The sequence below is a fragment of the Apodemus sylvaticus genome, chromosome 21, assembly GCF_947179515.1.
Source record: "Apodemus sylvaticus chromosome 21, mApoSyl1.1, whole genome shotgun sequence".
Lineage (NCBI taxonomy): Eukaryota > Metazoa > Chordata > Mammalia > Rodentia > Muridae > Apodemus > Apodemus sylvaticus.
This window is the reverse complement of record NC_067492.1, coordinates 798,980-823,684: the sequence shown is the minus strand read 5'-3', so window position 1 is coordinate 823,684 and position 24,705 is coordinate 798,980. Positions and strand designations below refer to the sequence as shown.

The window sequence follows — 24,705 nt, the reverse complement described above, 5'->3', positions numbered from 1 at the left end:
CAGTTCTTTGTCCTTTATTTTCTCAGGCTGTTGTGCTGGCCTGCCAGGGGAGCATTAAAAGCTGATAAATGCTCCCTTGCCAATGCTCACTCACGGGGCCGTATTTTATTGAGCAAGGCAGATTTTCATTTTGGAAATGAGGTTTTCCACATTACACTACCAATGGCCAGTTGTGCGCAATCATGGCAAGCAGCAGCATGCGTTTCATGGCTCAAAGGCTGCGAGCTGTGTGATTTACTACACAATGCTGAGAAATGCTGCTTTGTCCTCCAGTGATCCTCAGTAAAATGTGAGGTTCTCCTTGACTTTCTTTATCTGGGGAATGTGTTTCCTGTTATTGTGAAGACAATGCCTTTGGCCATAAAGTGTTTATTCTTGTAGATACCTGAACAGAAAGAGCAAGTAAGGAGTCATGGGACCCCTGCCTTCTGGGGTCCCCAGCAGTAGGACCAACCATGCTCCCTACCCCACACCTAAAAGGAAAAGCTAATAATTTCTTTGTTCCTGCCTGATAGTTCTTTGTTCAAAAATAAGATATGGAGAGGCAATCTAGAGTGTTAGAATTTTATATCAATGTTGGAAATAGTGTCTTATTGAGTCATTTATGTTCACTGAGCTGTGCAAACTGGCTCAGGAAGCAGACCCTAGAACTCCAAAATCTGATGGACTTCTGAAGATAGCATACATACCACTGGATACTTTCCAGATGTTGATGTGTGTCATTCCCCCAGTGAGAAGTGCTCAACGAGCTGAGAAAACCATTTGATGTTCAGTGGCACATGTGCTTACCCCGATTCCATATCCTTCCCCACCATCCCTCATCACAGAATTCCTCCGTACTCAGACCTGAAAACACATCCATCTTCCAGGCAAGAATATGAAGCTAGAAAGTAAGGATGCTCTAAAAAACTCAGAAAGTAAGGACTCTCTAAAAATCAGAAGACAGGGAGAGAAGCGAAGCTGCTTCAGTTTAGGGAGCATATTGCCTGTGAGCCTGGATATCTGTAGGGAAAGAGAGTAACATGCAGGAAAAAAAAAAAAAAAAAACTTCCAGAACACAGAGGGATGCACTGTGGAGAACTTCTCTGAGCAGTGCTGGCTTCTCTACTATTCCTTCTGTTTGTCTTAGAGTGTACCATTCTTGTGTCCTGGAATAGAAGGTGGGTGAAAGCAAAGCAAAGTCCAGACCTGATCGAGGATCTGGAGATTCTACATTGTCTCCACAGCTGCTGACCACTGCCTTCTGGTTATGAAAATCTAGTGTCTGTCAGGGTTCATGCATTCCAGACCAACAGTGTCTGCTATAGTGTGAGATGCATATCTGGCTATTTGGTGCTGGCTGTTTCATCTTTACATTTCTTCATAGTCAATTCTATTCTTCCTGTGTGCCCCACACCCTTCCTCTTCCTGTCTACTTGCAGAATCCTACTGTAGAATCTTTGCTAAACATTTGGATGTCACAGTCAGCTGTGAAATGTCTCCCCTCCCCCATCCTTCCCAGTCCTCTGATAAAGTTTGCATCTTTTCTTTCCTGTTTCATACTGTGTGTGCCAGCCCTTCCTAAGGTCGTGCATTTGAAGTTTCCATAGTTTCGCTATCTTTTCAAATCTATTGAACACACGTCTCTAGCAGTAGGATGTCTCATAGTTGAGTCATGCTTATTACATTAAGTCTAATACCCGAAGGCTCAAAAGTAGTAGGACATAAATCCACCAGTACAGGGTGATTGCCCATAAAAATGGTGATAAAGTTAGGTGTGGTGGCACATGCCTGTCATCCCAGCACTCAAAAGGCTAAGTCAAGAGAAGTCTGAGGGTTCCGGACCAGTTTTTGGCTAAGTAGTAGGTTCTAGATCAGCCTAATCTTCACAGAACCTGTCCAAAAACAAGAAAGGAAAGAAAGAAAGAAAGAAAGAAAGAAAGAAAGAAAGAAAGAAAGAAAGAAAGAAAGAAAGAAAGAAAGAAGAGAGAGAGAGAGAGAGAGAGAGAGAGAGAGAGAGAGAGAGAAAGAAAGAAAGAAAGAAAGAAAGAAAGAAAGAAAGAAAGAAAGAAAGAAAGAGTTCTTGTCAAGGAGATATATCCATAAAACAAAAGGAAATGAGAAGTTATTGATCACAGCATTGGATGATCTTATTTTTATAACTACAAAAATATGTGTATTGTGTATGCATATGTATACATATATGTGTATATGTGTGTATATGTATGTATGTATGCATGTATGTATGTATATGTATATATATGTATATACATATATGTGTATATACATATATATATATGTATATGTATATACATATATATATATATATATATATATTCACAAGTATTTTCAAAGGAAAAAGACTCTGGAAGAGTCAAGTATGTTGTCCCAGTAGTGATATCTTATGGAAGTTTTGTTTCTTCTTGAATCTACTACTAGTTATGAAACCTTCACTAGGAATTTATTAATTATACAGAAAGATAAATATTTTTCCTGAGAGATCATGAATGACTAAATGAAACTAAAAAAAGACAATGATGAACTCATTGGTAAGTGTGATGAACTTACCAGAGAGAAGAATTGCCTGTCTCATACACTAGGCTGAGAAGAGGGAATGGTCACTGCTGTTTAGAAGGAGGAGGGGAGAATATAAGAAAAGGAAGAGGAGAAAGAAAGTAGGGAGGGGAGAGAGGGAGGAAGAAAGAAAGGGAGAGAAAGTGGTTTTTATTTTCTTTTATGATACAAGAATTTCTACGTGTCAAGATATACAATCAAAATATCTTCTGTTAGAAATTACAAATATTCTAATTAGGTTATAAGTATTTTGATGTAATTAAATAATACACATGAAAGCAGACTGAGGCCATTGTCATAATTAGCACAATTCCCCTAGGCACTTGGAGAGAAAGAGCTGGTAGGCAGATATGCCCAGCGTTAATGCTGAGTCCACAGCTCAAGGGAGGTGGTGAATATCAGAGATCTAGATAGCATCCTCTTTTGGTCTCAGTGGTCTAGGCCTAGATTCTGTGAGATTGTCATCCATCTTTAGTAAAACCAGTGTCAGTAATGTTAGGAAGAAAAATGAAACAGAATTTCAGATATCCCAGTGTGGTAAATAAGAGGAGTCACAGAATTTAAACCCAATAGAAAACTTTATGCAATTATAGGGGAAGTTGCTGTTAAGAAAGAAAATACCATTTCCTTTTCTTGTGATTCATGTTTTTGTTCTTATTTATGTATTTTATTTATTTATTTATTTAATGTAAGTACACTGTAGCTGTCTTCAGACACACCAGAGGAGGGTGTCAGATCTTGTCATGGATTGTTGTGAGCCACCATGTGGTTGCTGGGATTTGAACTCAGGACCTTTGGAAGAGCAGTCAGTGCTCTTAACCACTGAGCCATCTCTCCAGTCCTCATGTTTGTGTTCTAAGGACAGTTTCCTGCTGAGGAATTGCTTGTCTTTGCCCCAGGCTCCTTCCTGAAAGTCAGCTGATTCCCTGGTACCTGGGAATCTTCTAAATGACCATTTCTTTTCTGCCTAATAACTAGCTCTCCCTTGGAACTTTATAAATATCAGGGCTGGGGACATGTCTGACTGGCAGAGTGTTTGTCCAATATCCAGAAAGCTCTGGTTGGGTTCCATTTCCCAGAACCCCATAAAACAGGTATGGTGGCACATGCTTATAATCCCAGCACTGGGGAAGTGGAAGTAGAAGCATCAAAAGCTCAAGAGTAGTAGTCTTAGCTACACAATGAGTTTAGAGGAAGTCAGGCTACAGGGGACACTGTGTCTGTCTGTCTGTCTTTCTGAAAGTATATCCAGGGAATAGAGTTCTAAAGTGATTTCAGATAAACTCAAGCTGCAATTGGACACTTGAGGGTTTAATCATCCCCAGACTGAAGAGCCTCTTGTATGACAAAGAGAGCAGAGCTGTGCCGCTCTTCCTTGGATGTTCAGGTTCTAAGGATCCTTCAGCTTGCAAGTGGACATGCATGACTTAAAATAACTCAGTGGATGTTCAGTAAAGAGTCAGTGTTCTGAGAGCATTTTGAGACCCTTGGAGTCTTGATGCCTCGAGCCCATTAACTTGCAGGTGTGCATGTTCTAAAAGAACAAATCTTGTAGGGATTTTCTTTAAGTTTTTGAGTTAGTATCATTTTTTTCTCTTTTTATCTGAAATTCAGTTCAATTTGCTATCTTTTGTTTTACTTGCCAAATATTATAAGCATTGGCAGTGTCACTTTTGGAAACCTGTGCTTAGAGGGAATAAGAAGAATGGAGTATTCACTAGAAGCTCCCTGCTTCCCTTCTGAAAAGAATTACTAATGTTAGCTATCAAGATAGGCATTGAATTTGTTTTAAATGTATTGAGTAAACCTTTATTTCTTAAATTGAAAGTTGAAATGGCTACCATTGTTAATCTATAGTATTGATTCCTATTAAAATTTTGTTCTGGAGGTGGGACATAGCTTATCTGGTAGAATGTTTGCTTAGCATACACAAAGCCATGAAAAAAATCAGAAGGAAGGAGTTTCAGATGGGAGCAGCCTTCCTGCATTCTTCTCCTTACCAGACCATCCCAAACTACCTGTTTGTTCCTAGAACCACAGCACTCCTAGGGACTCACATCAGTGCCCTTTCTGGCAGCATCTCACTGGAAGGTGAGATGCTGCAAAGAATTGGGACACAGAATCAACTGGATCAGGTAAGAGGCCTAGTTCAAGCCTAGTTCAAGTAGTCAATATACATCTGTCTTGTCTATCTTGATTCTTCATCTGTAAAATAACACATATGATATACTTTGGGAAATGTTAGATGTCTTGGAAGATATACCAACATGAACTCAATTTTCTCCTCTATATTATGGATCAGGTAATCTTGGTTGCAGTGGTGAGAACATCCTCCTTTCCCATAACCTAGTTCCCTTACTATCTTTGCCTCTTTCTATCTCTCTATGTCTCTGTATCTTCTCTCTCTCTCTCTCTCTCTCTCTCTCTCTCTCTCTCTCTCTCTCTCTGTGTGTGTGTGTGTGTGTGTGTTCCAATGGATTTTATTCAGGATTGCTTACAGGAGTGTGGGCTATTTGTTAGTAGCTACACCACTAAGAAAATATCTTTTACTCCTTCACTGATAGATTCTCGAGGGGTGGGGTGAGAAATGTGGACAAGACTCATTCTTGTGCATGTCTTATGCAGGTAAACTTAGTGGCTACAAGTCATACTATGCCTGGAAGACAGCATTGCACAAAACTCCACTGCTTCCTCCAGCTCTTACAGTCTTTCCATACCCCCTTCTGTGATGTTTCCCAGCCTTAGAAGTGATGGTGCAGATGCCCTGTTAAAAACTAAGTACTCTATTATTTGCCACACTTTGACCAGTTCTGGTTCTCTGTAGGGATTGTTAGCCACTGCAGAAAGAAGTTTCTCTGACCCAAGCTGGTAGTGGCACTGACCTATGCAGGCATAAATACCTAGAAGGCAGATTGACAGCCTTCACTTTCCTTTAGAGGGTGGCTGGGAAGATAGGGGCCACTGGCATCACATTAGGCCCTGCTAGTTATGATGTATGAAACCTCTGTACATATCCTGCAGGAAAAGCTGCTTAGGTCATAGCTGTGCTTGCTGGGGCAGCTGACTGAACCCATGTGTCATTTTCTTGCAGGTGGACTTGGGCCTCCTTCGATTTGTTACTGCTGTAGGGACACAGGGTGCCATTTCCAAGGAAACCAAGAAGAAATATTATGTCAAGACTTACAGAGTAGACATCAGCTCCAATGGAGAGGACTGGATCACCCTGAAAGAGGGAAATAAAGCCATTGTAAGTTTGGCTTCCACCCCTCCCCCTCCCCTACTAAAATATTTCACATGCATGATCAATTTTTATTTGTTTATATGGGGATTTTTCTGTCAAGCCTGGTTTATCTTTTGAATTGATTTAAAATGAAAAGTACAATTAGGGGTTTAAATCTGACCAAAGAGTCTCATGTTCCCAGATCCAAAGGCCAAGAGGAAGTTACACAGATGTTACTTAAAAAGAAGGCACAAGCTGAATTAAATAACAGACTCTAGAATCACCTTCATCCCCAGGGACAGACAATGCACAACCTAACACAGCCCACCTCAGGGGTTCCTGACAGTTATTTGGCTTCATTTATTTGGGTTCTCCCTGTGTTTCTTTGTTCATTCATACATCTTTTTCTCTTTTCTTCTCTGTAATGGGCTAGAGAACTTTCATCTACCCCCAGTGGTCACAAACTCATTTACAAGTGCAATTGGCTGTCTCTTATAAGAACAGAACTGTGGGCATTTTGCTGTGTTCTTCCAGATCACACAGATAGCATGCTACCTACTCACTTGGAGCTTCATCCAGTGAGGCAACTGAGCTCAGCCCAGCAGTACTGCTGTCCTACCCTCTGTTGTTTAGGAACTGAGGTATCTCTCTTCCTCAGCCAGCCCCACTTATTTGAAGTTATACTTGCTCTGATTTATTATTCAAAAGATTTTTTGAGAATTCATATTTGATGTTATTCAAAATCAAAGGCTAGAGGGGCTGGAGAGATACTCAGCCAATAAATTTCTAACCACACAAGCCTGAGGACCTGAGTTCCATCTCCAGAACCTATGTTTTAAATATATATAAACATAAATACATACATATGCCAGTGAGATGTGTCAGTATGTAAAGGTGCTTACCAATAAGCCTGACAACCCAAATTCCATTCCCAGGACCCAAATGGTGGAATTAGAACAAACATGTACCATGGCATATACCTATGTATAATAAGTACAAACATAAAAGACATAGACTGATAGATAAATGATAGATAACAGAGAGATAAAAAGATAGATGATAGATAGATAGATAGATAGATGATAGATAGATAGATAGATAGATAGATAGATAGATAGATAGATAGATGCTTTTTATAAAAGCAGGGAGTGGGATGGGATGTACTTGCTACTCCAGCTCTGAAATGTGGAAACAGAAGGATCCATGAAACTCATTGGCAAGCCAGCGAGAGACCCTGTCTCAAAAAACTAGGTGAACACTATCTGAGAAACAACACCTGAGGTTATCCCCCTGTCCTACACATGTGTGTGCACGTGCACGCACATACACACACACATACACACACACACACACACACACACACACACACACACACATACTCACATACTACGGGGAGGCCAGTTCAGTTCACATGGTCTCAGCCTAATTGAACACTCATAGTCTTGACTAGAGCAGCCTTCCAGCATTCTTCTCCTTAACAGACCATCCCAAACTACCTGTGTCTGTTCCTAGAACCACAGCACTCCTAGGGAGTATGAAGTAAAATATGGATAAGGACTCCTTTGATCAGGGGCCAAATCCCTTCATCATGGAGGGCAGGCAAGATGGAGGTAAGTGTAGGGGAACAGCTTCTCTGTGAGAAGAGAGTTCCATGGAAGATTCTGTGGACAATACAGGGCTATGAAAGATGGACAACATGGAACCCCGTCTCTACCCCCTCACAGCCACCCCTATAGAAAGGACACAAGGCAGTAATGAGATTTGGTGTTTTAGAGCAATGGCAGTCCTGCACACATAAGCCTCCCAGGATGACAGGATGAAAGAAGATGCAGCAGGCATGAGCTTTGGCATATTGGGTCTTCACTGCACCTCAATGAAACCAAATCATCCAGCTGACATCTGTTCCTGCAGCCCTCTTCATTTTGTCCAACCATAGATCTCACCATCTTTCCTGATTTCATTAGCTGGACTGTGGCAAGGTCAACCTTCAATCCTAGCTTGCACTTACAGTCTTCATTCTTTGGACAGAATATAAACTTGCCTATTTCACTGCAATCTGTAGGAAATTATCAGCATTAGCAAAATGGGTACACCCACCCTCACCTCTCCCCCATCCCCATCCTTGCAGAGGCTCCTCAGCCTACTCCACTCCCTAGGAGAACTGTGACCTATAAGAACAGAAGTATTTGAAGTGCTACTACTTCTGGAAGTGTCTCGTTATTTTGCCACATGAAAATGTACCCATGCAGATTGTTTCCCAGAGGGAAAAGCTGTGATAGAAGCAAAATACAAGGGGCATTTTGATGTTTGCTGCAGAGCAGAGCATAGAGTCATGCATGCTCAAAAAGGGGCAAAAGCAGCAGTCTGGTGACACTGGTGTGTCCTTTCTCTGGAGAGAAGAGCAAAATTCAGGAAACTGCCTGACATATATTGGAAGATGGGGAGAATCACCATGCCCTGCAAAGAAGGCTCTGGTAATAATACCTGAGAGATTTTTGGGGAGTCACAGTGCTTGGCACACCAAGTACCACAGAGAACTGCTGTTTTATTACTTTATTTGGATGGGGTGTGTTAAAACAGAGTCCCTCTATATAGCTCATGCTGTCCTGGAGCTTTCTGTGTAGACCAGGCTGGTCTTGAACTCATGGAGATCTGCCTGTCTCCACCTCCTGAATGCTGAGATTTAAGATGTGCACCACAACTGCCTGGTGTAAATACTATTGCCATCCTCACCCATAGCTGACCCACAAATCTAGAAAACAGAAGCTTCCACTCTTATCTGAGGAGGGTTGTTGCTAGAACGTACCATGATAGCATACAAAGATCCTGTAAACACCACCACCACATTCCACTTGGTCCCAAAGGACATTTGTATGCACCTGCTTTATATCGGGCCCTCCTTGCCTTTGTGGTCATGTGTCTCATTGTTCTTAGAATCAAAGTACCCATTTTTTTCCTAGAAGCAGAAGACTAGGAGTTTTTAGTTAAAAATCACTTATTCTTTAGTTTGCCTCTGACTACCAAAGCAAAATTTTACCAATAACTCCTAAGTATTAAAACCACTGATGCGTGACCAAGAACATTTGCCAAGGGACTTAGTAAGCAAGCAGGTCACAAAGCTGCAGATGCAGCTCAGTGGCTGGAGTGTTTGCCTCATATGCTCAATGCCATGGTGTCCATCTCAATTACCACATAAACCATACACATGGTTTATCCCTGAAGCCCCAGCTCTTGAGAGGTAGAAGCAAAAGGATGAGGGATTTAAGGTCATCTTCACTTACCTAGTGCATTCAAAGTTGGCCAGTATGCAACCAACAATGTCTACAGGCAGAAAGAAGGGGAATGGGAGGAAGGTATTTGCTTAGAGTTGTATCTGAGATCATGAGCTAGAATTTCAAAAAGCCATACCTAACCCAGAACTCAAAGAGCATTCCTTCAGGGAGCTGCTGGGAAGGGTGAGAGTAAGAGCTCCTGTGGAATATGTGCTGCTGTGGCCCTTCAGGTAAAGTTAACAACTTCTCAATTTTGAAGATGACAGCATGTGTCCTTTAATAAATGTCATCCTGGTGACAGTGCTTTTAGAAGTTGTAGCCACTCAAGCAAGAATACATGATTGGGATGGTATTCTACACTGGACAGAGTCCTCTTTGATTACAGTTATTTGGGAAAATTACATGGCAGGTTGCTAATGGCATACTAACCTTGGTAGGAAATGCTAGAACTGTAAACAATTTCTACGAGCATTTGTGGACAGCTTCTGGGATTTAGTTATAATACAGTTTGTTAATACACTCTCTCCCACCTAGATCTTTCAGGGAAACACCAACCCCACAGATGTTGTCTTTGGAGTTTTCCCCAAACCACTGATAACTCGATTTGTCCGAATCAAACCTGCATCCTGGGAAACTGGTATATCTATGAGATTTGAAGTTTATGGCTGCAAGATAACAGGTAAGTGCCAGCATGGAAATTGCCCCCTTGAATTGATGTAGACTTTTCCATTCAAGGAAATTTTTTTCATATGTTCAAATATGAAGGTAATATGCTCATATTTATTTGGTAGTTATGGTCTTTATAAGTTACTTTTCTTGTTAGTGTGACAAAATACCTAAGAAGAAACTTAAAGATTTATTTTGGCTTGCAGTTGACTTGGACCCAGTCCATAATGGCAGGAAGGCATGGTAGCCTTAGTGAGAGGTAACTGGTTACTTTATATCCAAGTTAGGAAGCAGAGAAGAAACAAAATGTCAAGGTCTGACCCTAGGGACTCACTTTGTCCAGTGATATGCTATGGCCTAAAATTTTTACAATCTTCCCCCAAAGTCCCAGCAGCTAGAGATGAAGTGTTCAAATGCATGTACCTGTGGGGAACATTTCACAGTCGAACCATAAGGGACTGTGCACTGGGTGTAGACATGTCTGAATTCAAGTTACACCTTAACTCATTACCCATTTGCTGGGTGATTTACTTAGAGTTTCCCAGGCCTGATTTTCTTTTCCTGGATAACAGCCACAGTTATGAACCCATATATGAACTCATGTCAGGTGGAGAGATAGACATGAGCATTTAGCTCTGTGTGTTGAAGGGCAGGATTTCTGTGTTCCCTGTTCTACTGAACAGTCTCTGATAAGGTACTGGCCTCTGCTTCTTGGGTTGACAGCATGCTGGTCATTAGTGTTAGGTCCTAATAAGCAGCTGCTCTGTGGAAGGCCACACTGGCTTTTATCTTTGCAGTTTTGAAGTCTAGAAGCAGTTACACTTAAGGAGCTTGGCCTCAAACAAGAGCTGCTTTTACTACCTCATCACCCTGGCAACTCTGTCATGGATTTTTACTCTATTATTGATGACTTTATATGTATGTTTCTCCTAGGGATTGAACCTGCACCTTACACATGGTAGGCAAGCACTCTTAACTTTTAACCACATCACCACTTCTTAACTGTGAATTCTAAAAATTAAAGTTGTAAAAGTTTCTGGTTTGTTCTTCAAACAGTACTTGAGAAGTCCCTGTTAAATTGGAACAAAAGGCTATTCCTATTTGAGAGGTGAAAATGACGGGATATACTTAGCTATTGTTAAATATCTGAAGAGGATAAAGCCAGGTGGAGCACTGGACTCAAAGACCCAAGGCTTCTGTACTGGTCCATATTTAGTGTATGGTTGTCCTAAGTTCTGATGTAACAGCAGCCATGTTCCAACCCTTTTCCATGTAAGTAGATATGTTACAGAGCTTTCATTTGAAAGCAGCAGCAGCATACATGTAATCTTTATATTTTAAAAAATGAGAACCATGGGAGTTGGAGAAATAGGCCAATGGTTAAAAGCAGCTACTGCTCTTCCAGAGGACCCAAGTTCAGTTTCCAGCACCCACATGACAGCTCACAACTATTTGTAATTCCAGGATCTCATGCCTTCTTCCTGCATCTTTGGGCACTGCATACATGTGGTGCAATACATATGCAAACATGCATACATATAAAATACAAATATTTTTTAAAAATTGAAACCCAGAATCTGTGATTGATTCACTAAGAAGGTAATTAAAACAACTTCTAGTCTTCAGTGAGCCATTGTATTCTGTCTGTGTTCATATTTAGAACATTCAATTTCTGAATTCATTTTATACTTTCTCTGCTAAATTTGATTATTTCACAAAAAGAAACAAAGGAAGGAGGAAAGAAAGAGAGAGAGGGGGGGAAGAGAAGGAGGGAGAGGGAGAGAGAAAGGAAAGAAGGGAAGAAGACTCACTTTTGAAGGGAAAGTATCCCCTTGGTACTTTCCCATCAGAGTGGAAGTGCTGTGTTGAGAAGGTAATTCATAAAATATCTTCAGAAAAGTCCATATTGGAAAGGAAAGCTTTCCTGATCTGGTGTCAGACTGGAGTTTTGTTTCCACTGTGGCACAGGTCTGTTTAGTGTGTGACAATCCAAGACTTACAAAGTTCAAGGTCTTGGAGACAGGAATTGAGTAGAGGGGTATTTGGAGAAGGGTCAGGCACTGGAAAGTCAGATATAACCTTGTTTTTATTTTTGATAATAGTTAAATAGCAGAAAGAGCTAGAGAACTTTACAGCATTCCTAATTTAGGTCTACACATAATTTCATAGGAGCAAGGCCACATGAGGTCTGGGTGGGAATTTCTGGTCCATTTCTTTAATTTGGTCTCATGTCACTACACTGGAATTTTATTTAGAAGCAAACTTCATAAAGACTCCAAATTAGTCTGAACTCTGAACTCTGACTATCCAGTCTCTTAAGATTTATGTTGTATCCTTTTGGTTAGATAAAATATTTATTTGAACTCAAATCATTCTTTTATTTTCATAAGGATCCCAAGAGGTAATTCTAGGAATTTGAACAAAAAAGGAAAGTATTTTATTAGATTTTTAAAAAATAGTAAAATGGCCTGGTTACTTAAACAGTATCTAAAGTAGTTTGTCCTATTATTTTTAAACACAGCTTGTTTTGTTATTTTAAGTACACAGTTTGGTTTGGTTTTGTTTTCTCTCTAGTGAAATGGCTGTCATTTCCCAGAAACTGACCTTGACAGGTTTTTTTAATAGGGCAAAATGTGACCATGATGGTTATATAGCCAGAAGGTCATGCCTGGCTCAGGACTGTCTACTCAGTGAGTGCTTGACTGCAGGCAAAACCCTTTGCATTTCAGATGTAGAGTTTCTGGCCTGTAAGATATCTTGAAAAGCTGTGATAAGGATTAAATGAAATAATATTTATAATATATTTGGCTCATGAAGTGCCAACTAAATACCCCCATACAAGGATATTACTCACTAAACAAAATGCATGATAAGCCCTAGGATAGTGTGTGCGTGCGTGCGTGCGTGCGTGCAAGCGAGCGTGCGTGCATGTGTGTGTGTGTGTGTGTGTGTGTGTGTGTGTGTCTATACAAGCTAAATGAAAGAGTAGATCATCAGTATCCTATTGGATTATACAGTGCAGGAGAGGAGCACCCAGTCACCATGCTTTCTCTTCACCCTGTAGGCCTGTGGCACCGTAGTGTTCAATGGTTATTTCTGAATGAAGGAGTTCCACTTCTCATACCTTCTGACAAACAAGCAACCTTGAACTTTCAGCCTCTCTCTGTGAGGAGGCAAGCCCTAACTCAATCTAGCCATTTGAAGAAACTAGAAAATTAAAAATCTTATGACATAATGCATCACTTACTTGACTTCCAAAATCTCTAGAGTTTCAGATTTGACTATAGGTATCACGGTCAGGAATTCTTTCAAAGTAAAACCATCTTGGAAATCTAGAAAATATGATGGAGTGTTTCACAGCAAGACACACACTCAGGCAAAATATCCTCCTTTACAGGTGATTGGGGAAAGAATGTTTTCCTTGTTTCTCTAAAGTGGCTGTATTATTTGGCAAAGGGGGTGGCGAACTGGGAAGATCACATTGGAGAACTTACTCAGGGTTGTGAGGCCTCAACCTGTGCTCTGCTCAGTGGTGCTCTATTCTCCCATAGTCATATGCTCCTGTTAATCAAAGATGAGGATTATGTTTCCAGACACCACATCACCCTTAGGAAACTCCCCAAGCCCTCAGAGGAGGCCAGGTGATGCCCAATGGGAACTACTGCCATACCTAGCAGTCACTTTCACACTCTGGAAACCGATTAACTAGATGTGCTCTTTTTCTTTTATGGTCAAGCACAGAGATCTTACAGTAAATTTATACCACTAATAATAACCACACCCCTTCCCATAATATTATCCACTTGTCTCTTTCATCCAGGATTGATTCAAGATTTAAAAAAAAATATTGTTGCCAAATAGAGTACAGAATCCACAGTTAAGCTTAATGTAGCTTAAAATGATAATTGTTAATGTATGTATTTCCATTGCTGTAGTTTGGATACACTAAGAATTAGTCATTGTTTCTCTGAAATTCCAATCTAGTTGGATATCCTATTTCTTGTTCTGTTGTTTATTTGCTTGTTAAATTTAATAACATGGGCAAAAGTGCATCTAAGCCTGCCTGCTAAGGAAACCCTGCTATAAACTAGCATCTCATTCAAACCTTGAATTAATTGTTAATATAATTCTTTTCCTCATCATTGTTAAAGTTGAGTTATAGGCTAAGTTAAGGAAATAGCTCAATGTGTAAAGAATTTGTCTTACAAGCATGAGACCTGAGTTCAAATCCCATAGCTCACATAAAAAGACATGCATAGTAGCATACACTTGTAATCCAAAGCTAGGATGGTGGAGTTAGGAGGCTCTCTGGGGCTTGCTGACCAGTCAGTCTAGACTAACTGGTGACCCCTGGGCCAGTGAGAGGCCCTATCTCAAAAAACAACATGGAAAGTACAAGATGATGTCCTTTGTTCTTCAGACACATGCCTACAAATGCACAGTATGAGTCTTGTGGTTTCCAGCCAAGGGCAAGTCATGGTTTCCTTTACAGTTTTTCAGAAGAGGCATTCACAGAGAAATGTTGGGGAATGGCTCAACACTCTTGACTTCTGACGGAGAGTGGACTGGCTTTCACTGTGTCTGGGGAAACAAATAGCCCAGAATCTCCGTGTGAAAGAAAGGATATCCATCTGTGCAGTCTCTGCTTTGCTTGCAGCATCCAAGTTAGCTGTGAGTTTCTCAGATAGTACTATCTGGCTCACTTTGCCAGCTGAGCATCACCTTTGTAAAGAAACTGGTTAGAAGTCAGGCGGGTGTGACCACTGTAGCCAAGAAATGGGACTTCTGTTTTTAACATAAAAGTTTCACAGTCCTTCAACAAATGGCTTTGTTTAAATCTTTAAAAATAATTTCCCATTGAGTTTATTCTTGGTTTCCAGATTCCCACCCAGAGCAAATAGCCAGGCTGAGTTACAGGAAGGCATCCTGAGAAACGACAGCTGCTGTTGTAATACATTGATTCATTCAGCAAATATTTGTTAAGGATGACAGTGTGCAAAAACAAGCTCAGCAAGTCTCAGAAAATAGAAAAATATGACTTGTTTCATACCCTCAATAAAATTAGGATCGGGCTTGGCAAATGGCTTTGTTGTTAGTATGATTTCCCAGCACATAGGAATCACTGGGTTCTGCACCCAACACTGCAGAGACCACATGGCAGTGTACTCTTGAAAACCCAATACAAAGAAGGTGGAGGCAGAAGGGTCAGGAGTTCAAGGTCATTCTCAAATATGAATTGAGGGCCAGCCTGGGACATGAGATCTTGATTAAAAAAAAAAAAGTTTAAAAAAGGCAGAAAGGGATGAAGAAAAGAAGGGAGGGAGGGAAGGAGGAAGGAAGGGAAAGAGAGAGAACATAAAACTTGAAGTAGCAAAAGGCAGTTAATACCAAAAAAAAAAAAAATACAGATCAAGTATCACAAGATATACCAGAAAAAGAAAAATGTTTTTAATTACAGACTGAAAATATTGACTAAGCTAAATAATATTTGAAGATGAGTCAGCATTTTCCAGAAATGAAATGGTGGAAAAAGCTAGATGATAGGCAGATCTGAAGGGAGAAAGCCCTACTCTAACCCAAGGAGGAAGTGCTTTATCTCTTTAGTATCAGTGAATGAGCGAGTGAGGAGCTGGGATGTTCAAAGCCTTGCTTGCAAGCCCTGAGTGTGGAAGACATAGCATCAGAATTGTACAGCTCGTGAAGAGAGGCACTGACCATCCTACACTTCAGGACAACAGGACTGTACTTTAATCCCTTAGGGTAGTTATACTTTTTACATTGCTGTTTATCACATTATGCAGAATGGAATTGTTTCAAAGAAACTTAGGTTGTCACTCCTATATGTCCCTAATTAAAATGTACAGTTTTTCAAAGAAGATAACCTGTGTCAGTTATTTATTAAGCAGCCAACTAATCAATCAATCAATCAAGGATGGATACTCTCCTGTTGGTACAGATGATGTGAATAGGTCCATTATGTACTTCATTGCTCTTGGGGATCTTATAGTCTATCTGTGATTATAAGACTCATAATCCCATCCACAGCATATCTCTGTCCCAGCTGGGAGCCACTTCCTGCCTGGGCTATCACATTCCCAGGAGGGGAATCATCCCAAGTAGGCAGAAGTTTCCATGACTTTTGAACTGCATCTTGACATTTGCACAGGCTGTGCCTCTGAAATCAGGAGAGAGGAAGCTGAACATCTTGACCAAAGGCAATGATAGAAAATCTATCTACAGGATGTGAGGGAGAATTGGTTAGCTGGAATATATTAGATAGCTGATATGAATCCAAAATGAGATATGGGTGTTTGAATTCATGGGAGGCACACATGTTGAAGGTACACACACAGATGTATGAAGACCTGGGGACAACCTCAATTGTCATTCCACAAGTGCAGCACAAATTTGTTTATTTGTTTGGAGATAGTCTCTCACTGGGATTGGGAACTAACCAATTCATCTAGGCTGGCTGCCAATGAGCTCAAGAAACTGCTTGTTTCTGCTTCCCCAGTGCTGAATTACAAATGTCAGCTACCATGCCTGGCATTTTTAAATGGATTCTAGAGATCCAACTGAGCTAACTCCCCAGCACCCAAAATGTGATTTTTAAACCTAGATAGAAACTTTTTTCTTGAAATAATAGAGAGTTTGCACAAAGGTAAGTTTTGTTGTTGTTGTTGTTGTTGTTAAAGAATTATTTATTTATTTTATGTATAAGAGTAAGACACACCAGAAGAAGGTGGTTTGGAAAATACAGGGACAGTTGATAGTAAAGGTAAAAAGGATACTACATGCCTCTGCTTTTTCCATGCTGAGCCAGGCTCTTCCTTTGTCACCTACTTGCCAATTTCACTTAGCTTCAGCAATTTCTTGTTTGGGGAAATATTTTTTTAAGTATCCCCAACCACATGTTCCATCATGAACCACAAATTCCTTGTAGACAATACTTCTTGAAATGGGAGCAACTTCTAGGAACAAAAGAGACTGGAACCTTAGGTTGACATTAAACTTCGGAGAACTAAAAAGCATGGAATGGGGCAGTGACACTCTGAGTGAGGATTTTCTTTATGGGAATGAGTCTAAGGTCAGGATAAAAGTAAAGAAGAGAACTGCAGAAAAGAGGCTTTGCAGCTGTAAATGTACTGGAGACTTCATATAAATGGATACAAGGTTATGTTTTCTTTCTAAACATGACATCTCTGAGAAAATAACCTCAACCCATCTGTTTCTCCCAACATCTAGATTACCCTTGCTCTGGAATGTTGGGCATGGTGTCTGGACTTATTTCAGACTCCCAGATTACAGCATCCAACCAAGGAGACAGGAATTGGATGCCAGAAAACATTCGCCTGGTGACCAGCCGCACTGGGTGGGCACTGCCACCCTCACCCCACCCATACAGCAATGAATGGCTCCAAGTGGACCTGGGAGATGAAAAGATAGTAAGAGGTGTCATCATTCAGGGTGGGAAGCACCGAGAAAACAAGGTGTTCATGAGGAAGTTCAAGATCGCCTACAGTAACAATGGCTCTGACTGGAAAACGGTCATGGATGACAGCAAGCGCAAGGCTAAGGTAAGGCCCTGGGGTCAGGAGTAGCCACTTTCTGGGTACACTACCTGCCCACTACCTCAGTAGGAAGACATTCCTCCAGAGCATGGCAGAAGTTAAATCCTCATGTCCTAGGATGTTTGTGGTGGTGTGGTTTTGTGCATGTGGTGTGCCTGCATGCTTGTGGTTTCGCGTGCGCGCGCGCGCACACACACACACACACACACACACACACACACACACACGTTCATGCATACACATCTTTTCATGCAAACATGAGGCACCACACACATGAGTGTGGAGGCCAAAGATCACCATTGCATGTGGTCCCTCAGGTTTTCTGAGACACGGTCTAGGCCAGTAAGTTCCAGTGATCCTTGTATCTCTACCTCCCAAGCCTGGAGTTGCAAGTATGCACCACTATACTCAACTTTTTGCATGGGTTCTGGGGATCAAATTCAGGTCCTCATGCCTTCATGGCAAGCACTTTACCAATTAATGTATCTTCCAAACACATTCTTACATCCTAGCAAAAGTCAGACTTTCCTGGGAAGCACAGATTTGGCTATGTTGGCTTGTCAGTAAGCTCCTGGGGTCTACTTGTTCCCACGATTGCAGCAAGAGGGTTATAGATTCCAAGATGCCAAATCTGCCTTTTACTTGCGTGCTGAAGGATCTAATCTCAGGACGTCATCACTGCATAGCAAGTACATTCTCCCCAGAGCATTTGTTTGTTTGTTTGTTTGTTTGTTTGTTTGTTTGTTTATGGTACTGAAGAAAGTATATTCTCCCACTGAACTGTGTCTCCCCACACAGTTTACACTTATCATTGTTGAGATAAATGTGTCTGTAATCCCAGTACTCAGGAGGCAGAAGATGGAGGATCTCTGTGAGCTAAAACAGAAACAAAAACAAAAAATTGGCCTGGGTACATAGTGAGTTAGTTCTAGGCCAGGGTGGGCTACAGAATGAGACCTTGTCTCAAAACACCAAGAATAAAAAACAAATATATCTTCAATTGTGATACAGCATTCATTGAATTTACTGTCTGAACCTTTGCACACACATACATTGAGACAGTGACATATAAATCCATATCTGTGTCCAACTTTTCTCCAGATTGTTCATCTTGTGAAGCTGAGACTGAGCACATTCAGTAATCACTCGAAACTTCCCCTCCCATCAGTCCCTGGAACATCACCACTCTACTTCCTGCCCTGTGGTTCCAACCACTCTGGAGCCTCCTTTAAGCCAATCTTATAGTTTTTGTAGTTTGTGGCCAGTTTATTTCACTTAATGTAATATTGAAGTATCGCGGTTCCCAATTTCCTTCATTCTGAGAACAGAATACTGTTCTACCATGTAAATAACCACATTAATGTAATCCATCACCACCGATGGATACTATGTTTTTTTTCCATCTTTTAGCTATTGTAGATAATTCTTAGATATAGTCTTATGGATCTGGAACCTCTTAAAACTCAGTCATCTCTTACTAATCTAATGAAAAGAGAAGGCGACCTCAGTATTTCTATATCCCAGAGTTCATAAAATGTAGTATAAGTTTTAAACCCAAAAGATATGGTTTGGTTACTAGGTTTTACTCAGTGTTGGCTACGTTTATTTGTATTTCCTGAGCACACCACATCAAGTTGGAAAGAGTCCCAGGAATGTTCTTGGGTGGCCTTAAGTGGATTTGAGATGAAAATGAGGACCCGCCCCCAGGTTTTCACATACTCCAGTGACACTTCTCACACCAACACATTTGGCCTTTGTTCTGGGACTTCTAATTCTACCCTCCCCCAAAGCTGGTCCTCCATGGGTGAAGACTGTAGCTCATTGGCTGGAACATTCTCTCACTTTACAACCAGTATGGTAAGGTCTTGCAGATTGGAAGTAATCCTGGCCATGCTGCCAGCTTCCCTCACTCCAGATATGTAACTGACTAAACCAGTGTTCTGGCTGAGGAAAGTACAAGACTGCCTGTGTCCCTCCATGAATTAACTTGTGGTTTCTAAAGCATTTCAGCATTATGTGTGGTTAGCTACTTTCTTTCTTTTCAGATATAAGGTCTCATGTAGGCTCCAACTATGGCTGAGTCCTAACTCCCTAGGTAGCTGATGTTAGCCTTGACCTTTTTACTTTTCCTTCTGGGATCACAGGCATGCTCTGTTTTGTTTGATGCATATAGTACTGCAGAATGAAACCCTGGTTCCAGGTCATATTGAGCAAAACCCAACCAATTAGTTGACCCCAGCTTATAAGTTCACTTCTTTCCTATGTCCCTTTTACTTTCCTCTGTGATTTTATGAATGCAATGCGTGTTTATATGTGTGACTGTATTTGGGTACGCTATGCACAAGCATGTGGAAGCTAGAGGGTACTATATTCATCATTCCTCAGATACTAACCAGCTTGTGTTTTGAGACAGGATCTTTCTCAGGCCTGGGACCCATCAGGTAGGCTAGGATTGTTGTCTAGTGATCCTGAAGAGTCCTCCTATTTCTGCCTTCCAGAGATAGGATTATAGATGTATGATACCATCCCCAGCATTTTTTACTTGGGCTCTAGGAATCAAACTCAATCCTTACCAACTGTACTATCTCCCCAGTCCACTTGTTCTTCTTTATACCCAACCCTTCTGGACTTAGGGAAACACATCAGAAGCTGGAGTTCCCTTTACACTGGCTTCAAGGAGTGGAGTGACTATGACATCATCCCGGATCATGGATAGGCAGCAAAGCCATGTCCCTGCTGCTGCCGACACAGGGTGTGTTATTGTGACATGTTCTTCACACCAGGTTCTGAAGGAACAAACACGTTGCCATATGTGTCTGATAGGAAGCATCATATGCTTTCTGTCATCTAACCCTCATGCCAGTGGAGCCTGAAGCTGTTAGCTTGCCACAGTAAACCTAGAACAGAGTTGCACAAAGAAGTTAATGTGGGTATTTCAACTTTGAGTCTTCTGCTGGAGAATGATTTATACATTGAGTTTCAGTCATGAAATGCTCATCACTATGTATCTGAAACCATGGAAACTTCTAATCCCTTAGACTGAGCCTAATCTATGATTCTTACCATGCCCTTATTACTGAAATATCATTAAGGTAGAGATGAAAGTTGATAAAAAAAAATCTTCTATTTCAGACAACCTACATTTTCAAATTATATAAAGATATTTGAAACAGTTTCTACTTAATGGTACAAATGCTGGCCTCCTGCCTAGGATGCCAGTTGTTATTCATGTAAAAGTGAAATAAGGCTATTTGTAGGATAAAACAATGCTTCTGTGAGTTAATCCCCTCTGTACCCTTCCCTCAGTCACACGCACAATTGTGTAATTGCCCAGGTATATCTTCTACCAAAGCTGTTAGGGTCAGAGCCTGGCCCATGCAGCCTAACAGGTTAGTCTTGCACATCACAAATAAGAGTAATAAACAGAAAAAAAAGATTTATTAAATGTGGCCCCACATTGAAAGATGAACATAAAGGTATCAGTGACCCTAAGCACAAGGCTTAGGTTTAAATACAGGACAAGAGGTGTGCATGGCTAAGCAGTGCTGGTCAAGTGTGATCTCTCCCATCACTGACCCACCCTTGTCTAAGTTCCCATATCTGTTACAAAGTAGTCTGACAAGTTCTCAGAACTGTATGAAATTTTTTTCTAGGAAACAAGCTCCCACTCTGTCGAGCACCAGCCTTTAGCCTTTTCTTTCACTCAGAATTTACTAGTAAAATTCTAATTCTTTGAAGTCTGTTTTTCAATAGTCCAAAAGTAAAGTGAGTGCACGATTATATATCCCTCTTATAATTTCCTTCTTGCCAGGATGGTTACATGTCAGGGACTAGATTATCTAGACTTCTCCAGTTTAGAAAGAACCAAAGGCCTAAAGCACACTGGTTTATGGAAACCAGTGCTAATTCCTCAGCAAGCCTCTGCTCTCCATTGCTGGTGTTTTTCCAGCTCAGCACAGACAATTTTTATAATGTATTCTCATTGTATTCATTCTTTGTCCAAGCTGAAGTGAAAAAAGGGTCCCAGAATACCAAAGATCAGTGCTTCCTCCTCTGATCTTCTCAGCCACATCAGTATAGACAGGACTTGGTGTTTTCATTACAATTACCATCTCGATGACAAAAACTTAATTGGGCCTAACAATACTATATGTCAGATTCTCAACTACTCACAACACTTGCAGATCTATCAAGAGTCTCCTTGAAAGCAAATGTATTCTTTTTTTTAAAAAAAAGTAAATTAATTAATTAAGCTCTAGTGCTGACATGTTGGATCTCTACTGGATTTTTCTGTGGTTTAAAGGGCCAGTTAATTTACTTCAAGAACCCAACGCCCTTAGTTGTCTGTCTGTCTCTTCCTACATGTTTCCTCTAGTCATGGCATGTACTGCATGGGATACTCATATCTTCTGCTGCTAATTCTTTGAAGTCTGTTTTTCAATAGTCCAAAAGTAAAGTGAGTGCACGATTATATATCCCTCTTATAATCTCCTTCCCACTCTACTTGGTGGGGCTGGGTTGGCCACTCCATCTTGTTACCAGTTTGAATCAAATTTTAGCTACATCAGTGAACGTCAACTGAGTACAGACATTTCTTGGAACTTGGTGTTCTTTCCTAGTAGTGAAGAGACTAGAAGCTAGATGCAGTAGACATCTCAGCTACACAGGAAGCCAAGGCAGGGGAACTGTAGTCAGCCCTGGGTACCATAAGAAGGCCCTCTTCCCTCAAAAGCAAACTAAAATGAGATTGTATTACTTGATTTCTGAGAGCAGGAGCATCTTAATGGTGTGGCTACTAAGTCACTCTAGCTTTGAATCCTGGCTGTGCTGTGAGCAAGTTCCTTAACTACTCTGTGATTTTGTTTCCTCATCTAAAAAAGATGTACAAGGCCTATAAAGATGGCTCTGGAGGTAAAGAGATTACCTTGCAAGCATGAGGACCTAAATTTGATCAACCCACATGAAAAAGTCAATTGTGGTGGTGTATATTGTAGTCCTTAGCAGATGGATCCCTTGGGCCCCTTCCCAGATAGAGGTGCTATTTAGGGTGCTGATCTGTGTACCCCAATAGACACTGTTCAAAAACAAAACAAAAAAAATAGATGATGTCTGAGGGAATAGAACCTAAAGTTGTCCTCTGTCCTCCATAAACACATATACACACATACACATACATACGCACATACACACAGTCATATATATATATATATATACTTACATGTGCACATACACACATATAGACACACACGGGGTGGGGATATGCTGGGACTAAAAGGTACCAATACACATTGTAGTTCAACCAATCACTGGAATGTCCCTAGTAACCAAGACTGCTGTTGATTGCTGAAGTAAAAACGCCTTTTATTTGTAAGTGCCTTCAGCTGGTGGTACTCCTTGAGCAAACAGATTCCTGCTTTAGGTTTACACCAAGGTTTTGAAATGTAGCTTTTGGACTCCATTAAACTATCTCTACATTGAGGCTAATGATTAGGGGAAAAGCACTTCTCTAGTGTAACAGAATGCCTTGTTTCTAACCCAAGCATCACAAAAGGAAGTTAATTCTTTCTTCTTCAGGGATTTAATTCATTCTCTTCAAGAGGGCCAAGTTTGAGCATAATCGGAAGCTTCTCATTTAAGAGCCTATAACTGGGATGTTGACTGAAATGTGGTATCTATTATAAATGATACCTGCTCTCTCTCTCTCTCTCTCTCTCTCTCTCTCTCTCTCTCTCTCTCTCCTCCCTCCCTCTCCCTCTCCCTCTCCCCCTCTCTCTTTCTTTCTGTATGTGTGTGTGTGTGCACACATGCGCTCAAGTGCATGTTTATACCAAGAGGCAATAGGTTCACTTCCTATGTTATCTTCCTCCAGTTATCTCAAATAAATGATACAGAGCCATTAAATCATCAGCTTCAGTAACAGCTGGGTATACTTTAAGATTCCTGAGAAATGACACTGGTCAGCTCTTGGATCATCTTTGTTTTTCCCTTTCTTACTTCTAAAGCCATTTCTAAAGGTATAGGTTTAGTTTCTGCTTCTCTGTTCGATTACAAATCCTAATACAGGAGGCTTGGGAGGTGGCTGAGTGTGTAAAGTACTCACTCTGTGTACTGGCTGGTTTTGTGTCAACTTGACACAGGCTGGAGTTATCACAAGAAAGGAGCTTCAGTTGAGGAAATGCCTCCATGAAATACAGCTATAAAGCATTTTCTCAATTAGTGATCAAGAGGGGGAGGGCCCATTGTGGGTGGTACCTTCCCTGGGATGGTGCTCTTGGGTTCTATAAGAAAGCAAGCTTTTTTATGAGGTCCCATTTGTCAATTCTTGATCTTAGAGCATAAGCTATTGGTGATCTGTTCAGGAACTTTTCCCCTGTGCCCATGTCCTCAAGGGTCTTCCCCAGTTTTTTTTCTATTAGTTTCAGTGTGTCTGGTTTTACATGGAGGTCCTTGATCTACTTGGAGTGAAGTTTAGTACATGGAGATAAGAATGGATCAATTCGTATTCTTCTGCATGCTGACCTCCAATTGAACCAGCACCATCTGTTGAAAAGGCTATCTTTTTTCCACTGGATGTTTTTGGCTCCTTTGTCGAAGATCAAGTGACCATAGGTGTGTGGATTCATTTCTGGATCTTCAATTCTATTCTATTGGTCCACTTGTCTGTCACTGTGCCAATACCATGCAGTTTTTAACACTATTGCTCTGTAGTATTGCTTGAAGTCAGGGATACTGATTCCCCCAGAATTTCTTTTGTTGTTGAGAATAGTTTTAGCTATCCTGGGTTTTTTGTTATTCCAGATGAATTTGAGAATTGCTTTTTCTAACTCTGTGAAGAACTAAGTTGGGATTTTGATGGGGATTGCGTTGAATCTGTAGATCACTTTTGGCAATATGGCCATTTTAACTATATTAATCCTGCCGATCCATGAGTATGGCAGATTTTTCCATTTTCTGAGGTCTTCTTCAATTTCCTTCTTCAGAGACCTGAAGTTCTTGTCATATAGATCTTTCACTGGTTTGGTTACAGTCACACCAAGATATTTTATATTGTTTGTGGCTATTGTGAAGGATATCATTTCCCTAACTTCTTTCTCAGCCTGCTTATCCTTTGAGTATAGGAAGGCAACTGATTTGCTTGAGTTGATTTTATAACTAGCCACTTTGCTGAAGTTGTTTATCAGCTGTAGGAGTTCTCTGGTGGAGGTTTTCGGGTCACTTAAGTAGACTATCATCTCATCTGCAAAAGACACTGTTAAAAGGACAAAATGGCAACCATCAAATTGGGAAAGAATATTCACCAACCCTACATCTGATAGAGGGCTAATATCCAAAATATACAAAGAACTCAAGAAGTTAGACCCCAGGGAACAAAATAACCCTATTAAAAATGGGGTACAGATCTAAACAAAGAATTTTCACCTGA

The 24,705-nt window shown here is 40.7% G+C and overlaps 1 protein-coding gene across 1 annotated transcript in view; it reads left to right on the top strand.

Annotated features, from left to right (window-relative positions):
* Positions 1–24,705, top strand: part of Nrp1 (neuropilin 1) — a 151,070-nt gene that overhangs the window by 98,972 nt on the left and 27,393 nt on the right. The window contains exons 8-10 of the mRNA XM_052167390.1: positions 5,645–5,800; positions 9,580–9,724; positions 16,957–17,288. Coding sequence (XP_052023350.1) covers positions 5,645–5,800; positions 9,580–9,724; positions 16,957–17,288 — 633 coding nt within the window. The remainder of the gene's footprint in view (positions 1–5,644; positions 5,801–9,579; positions 9,725–16,956; positions 17,289–24,705) is intronic.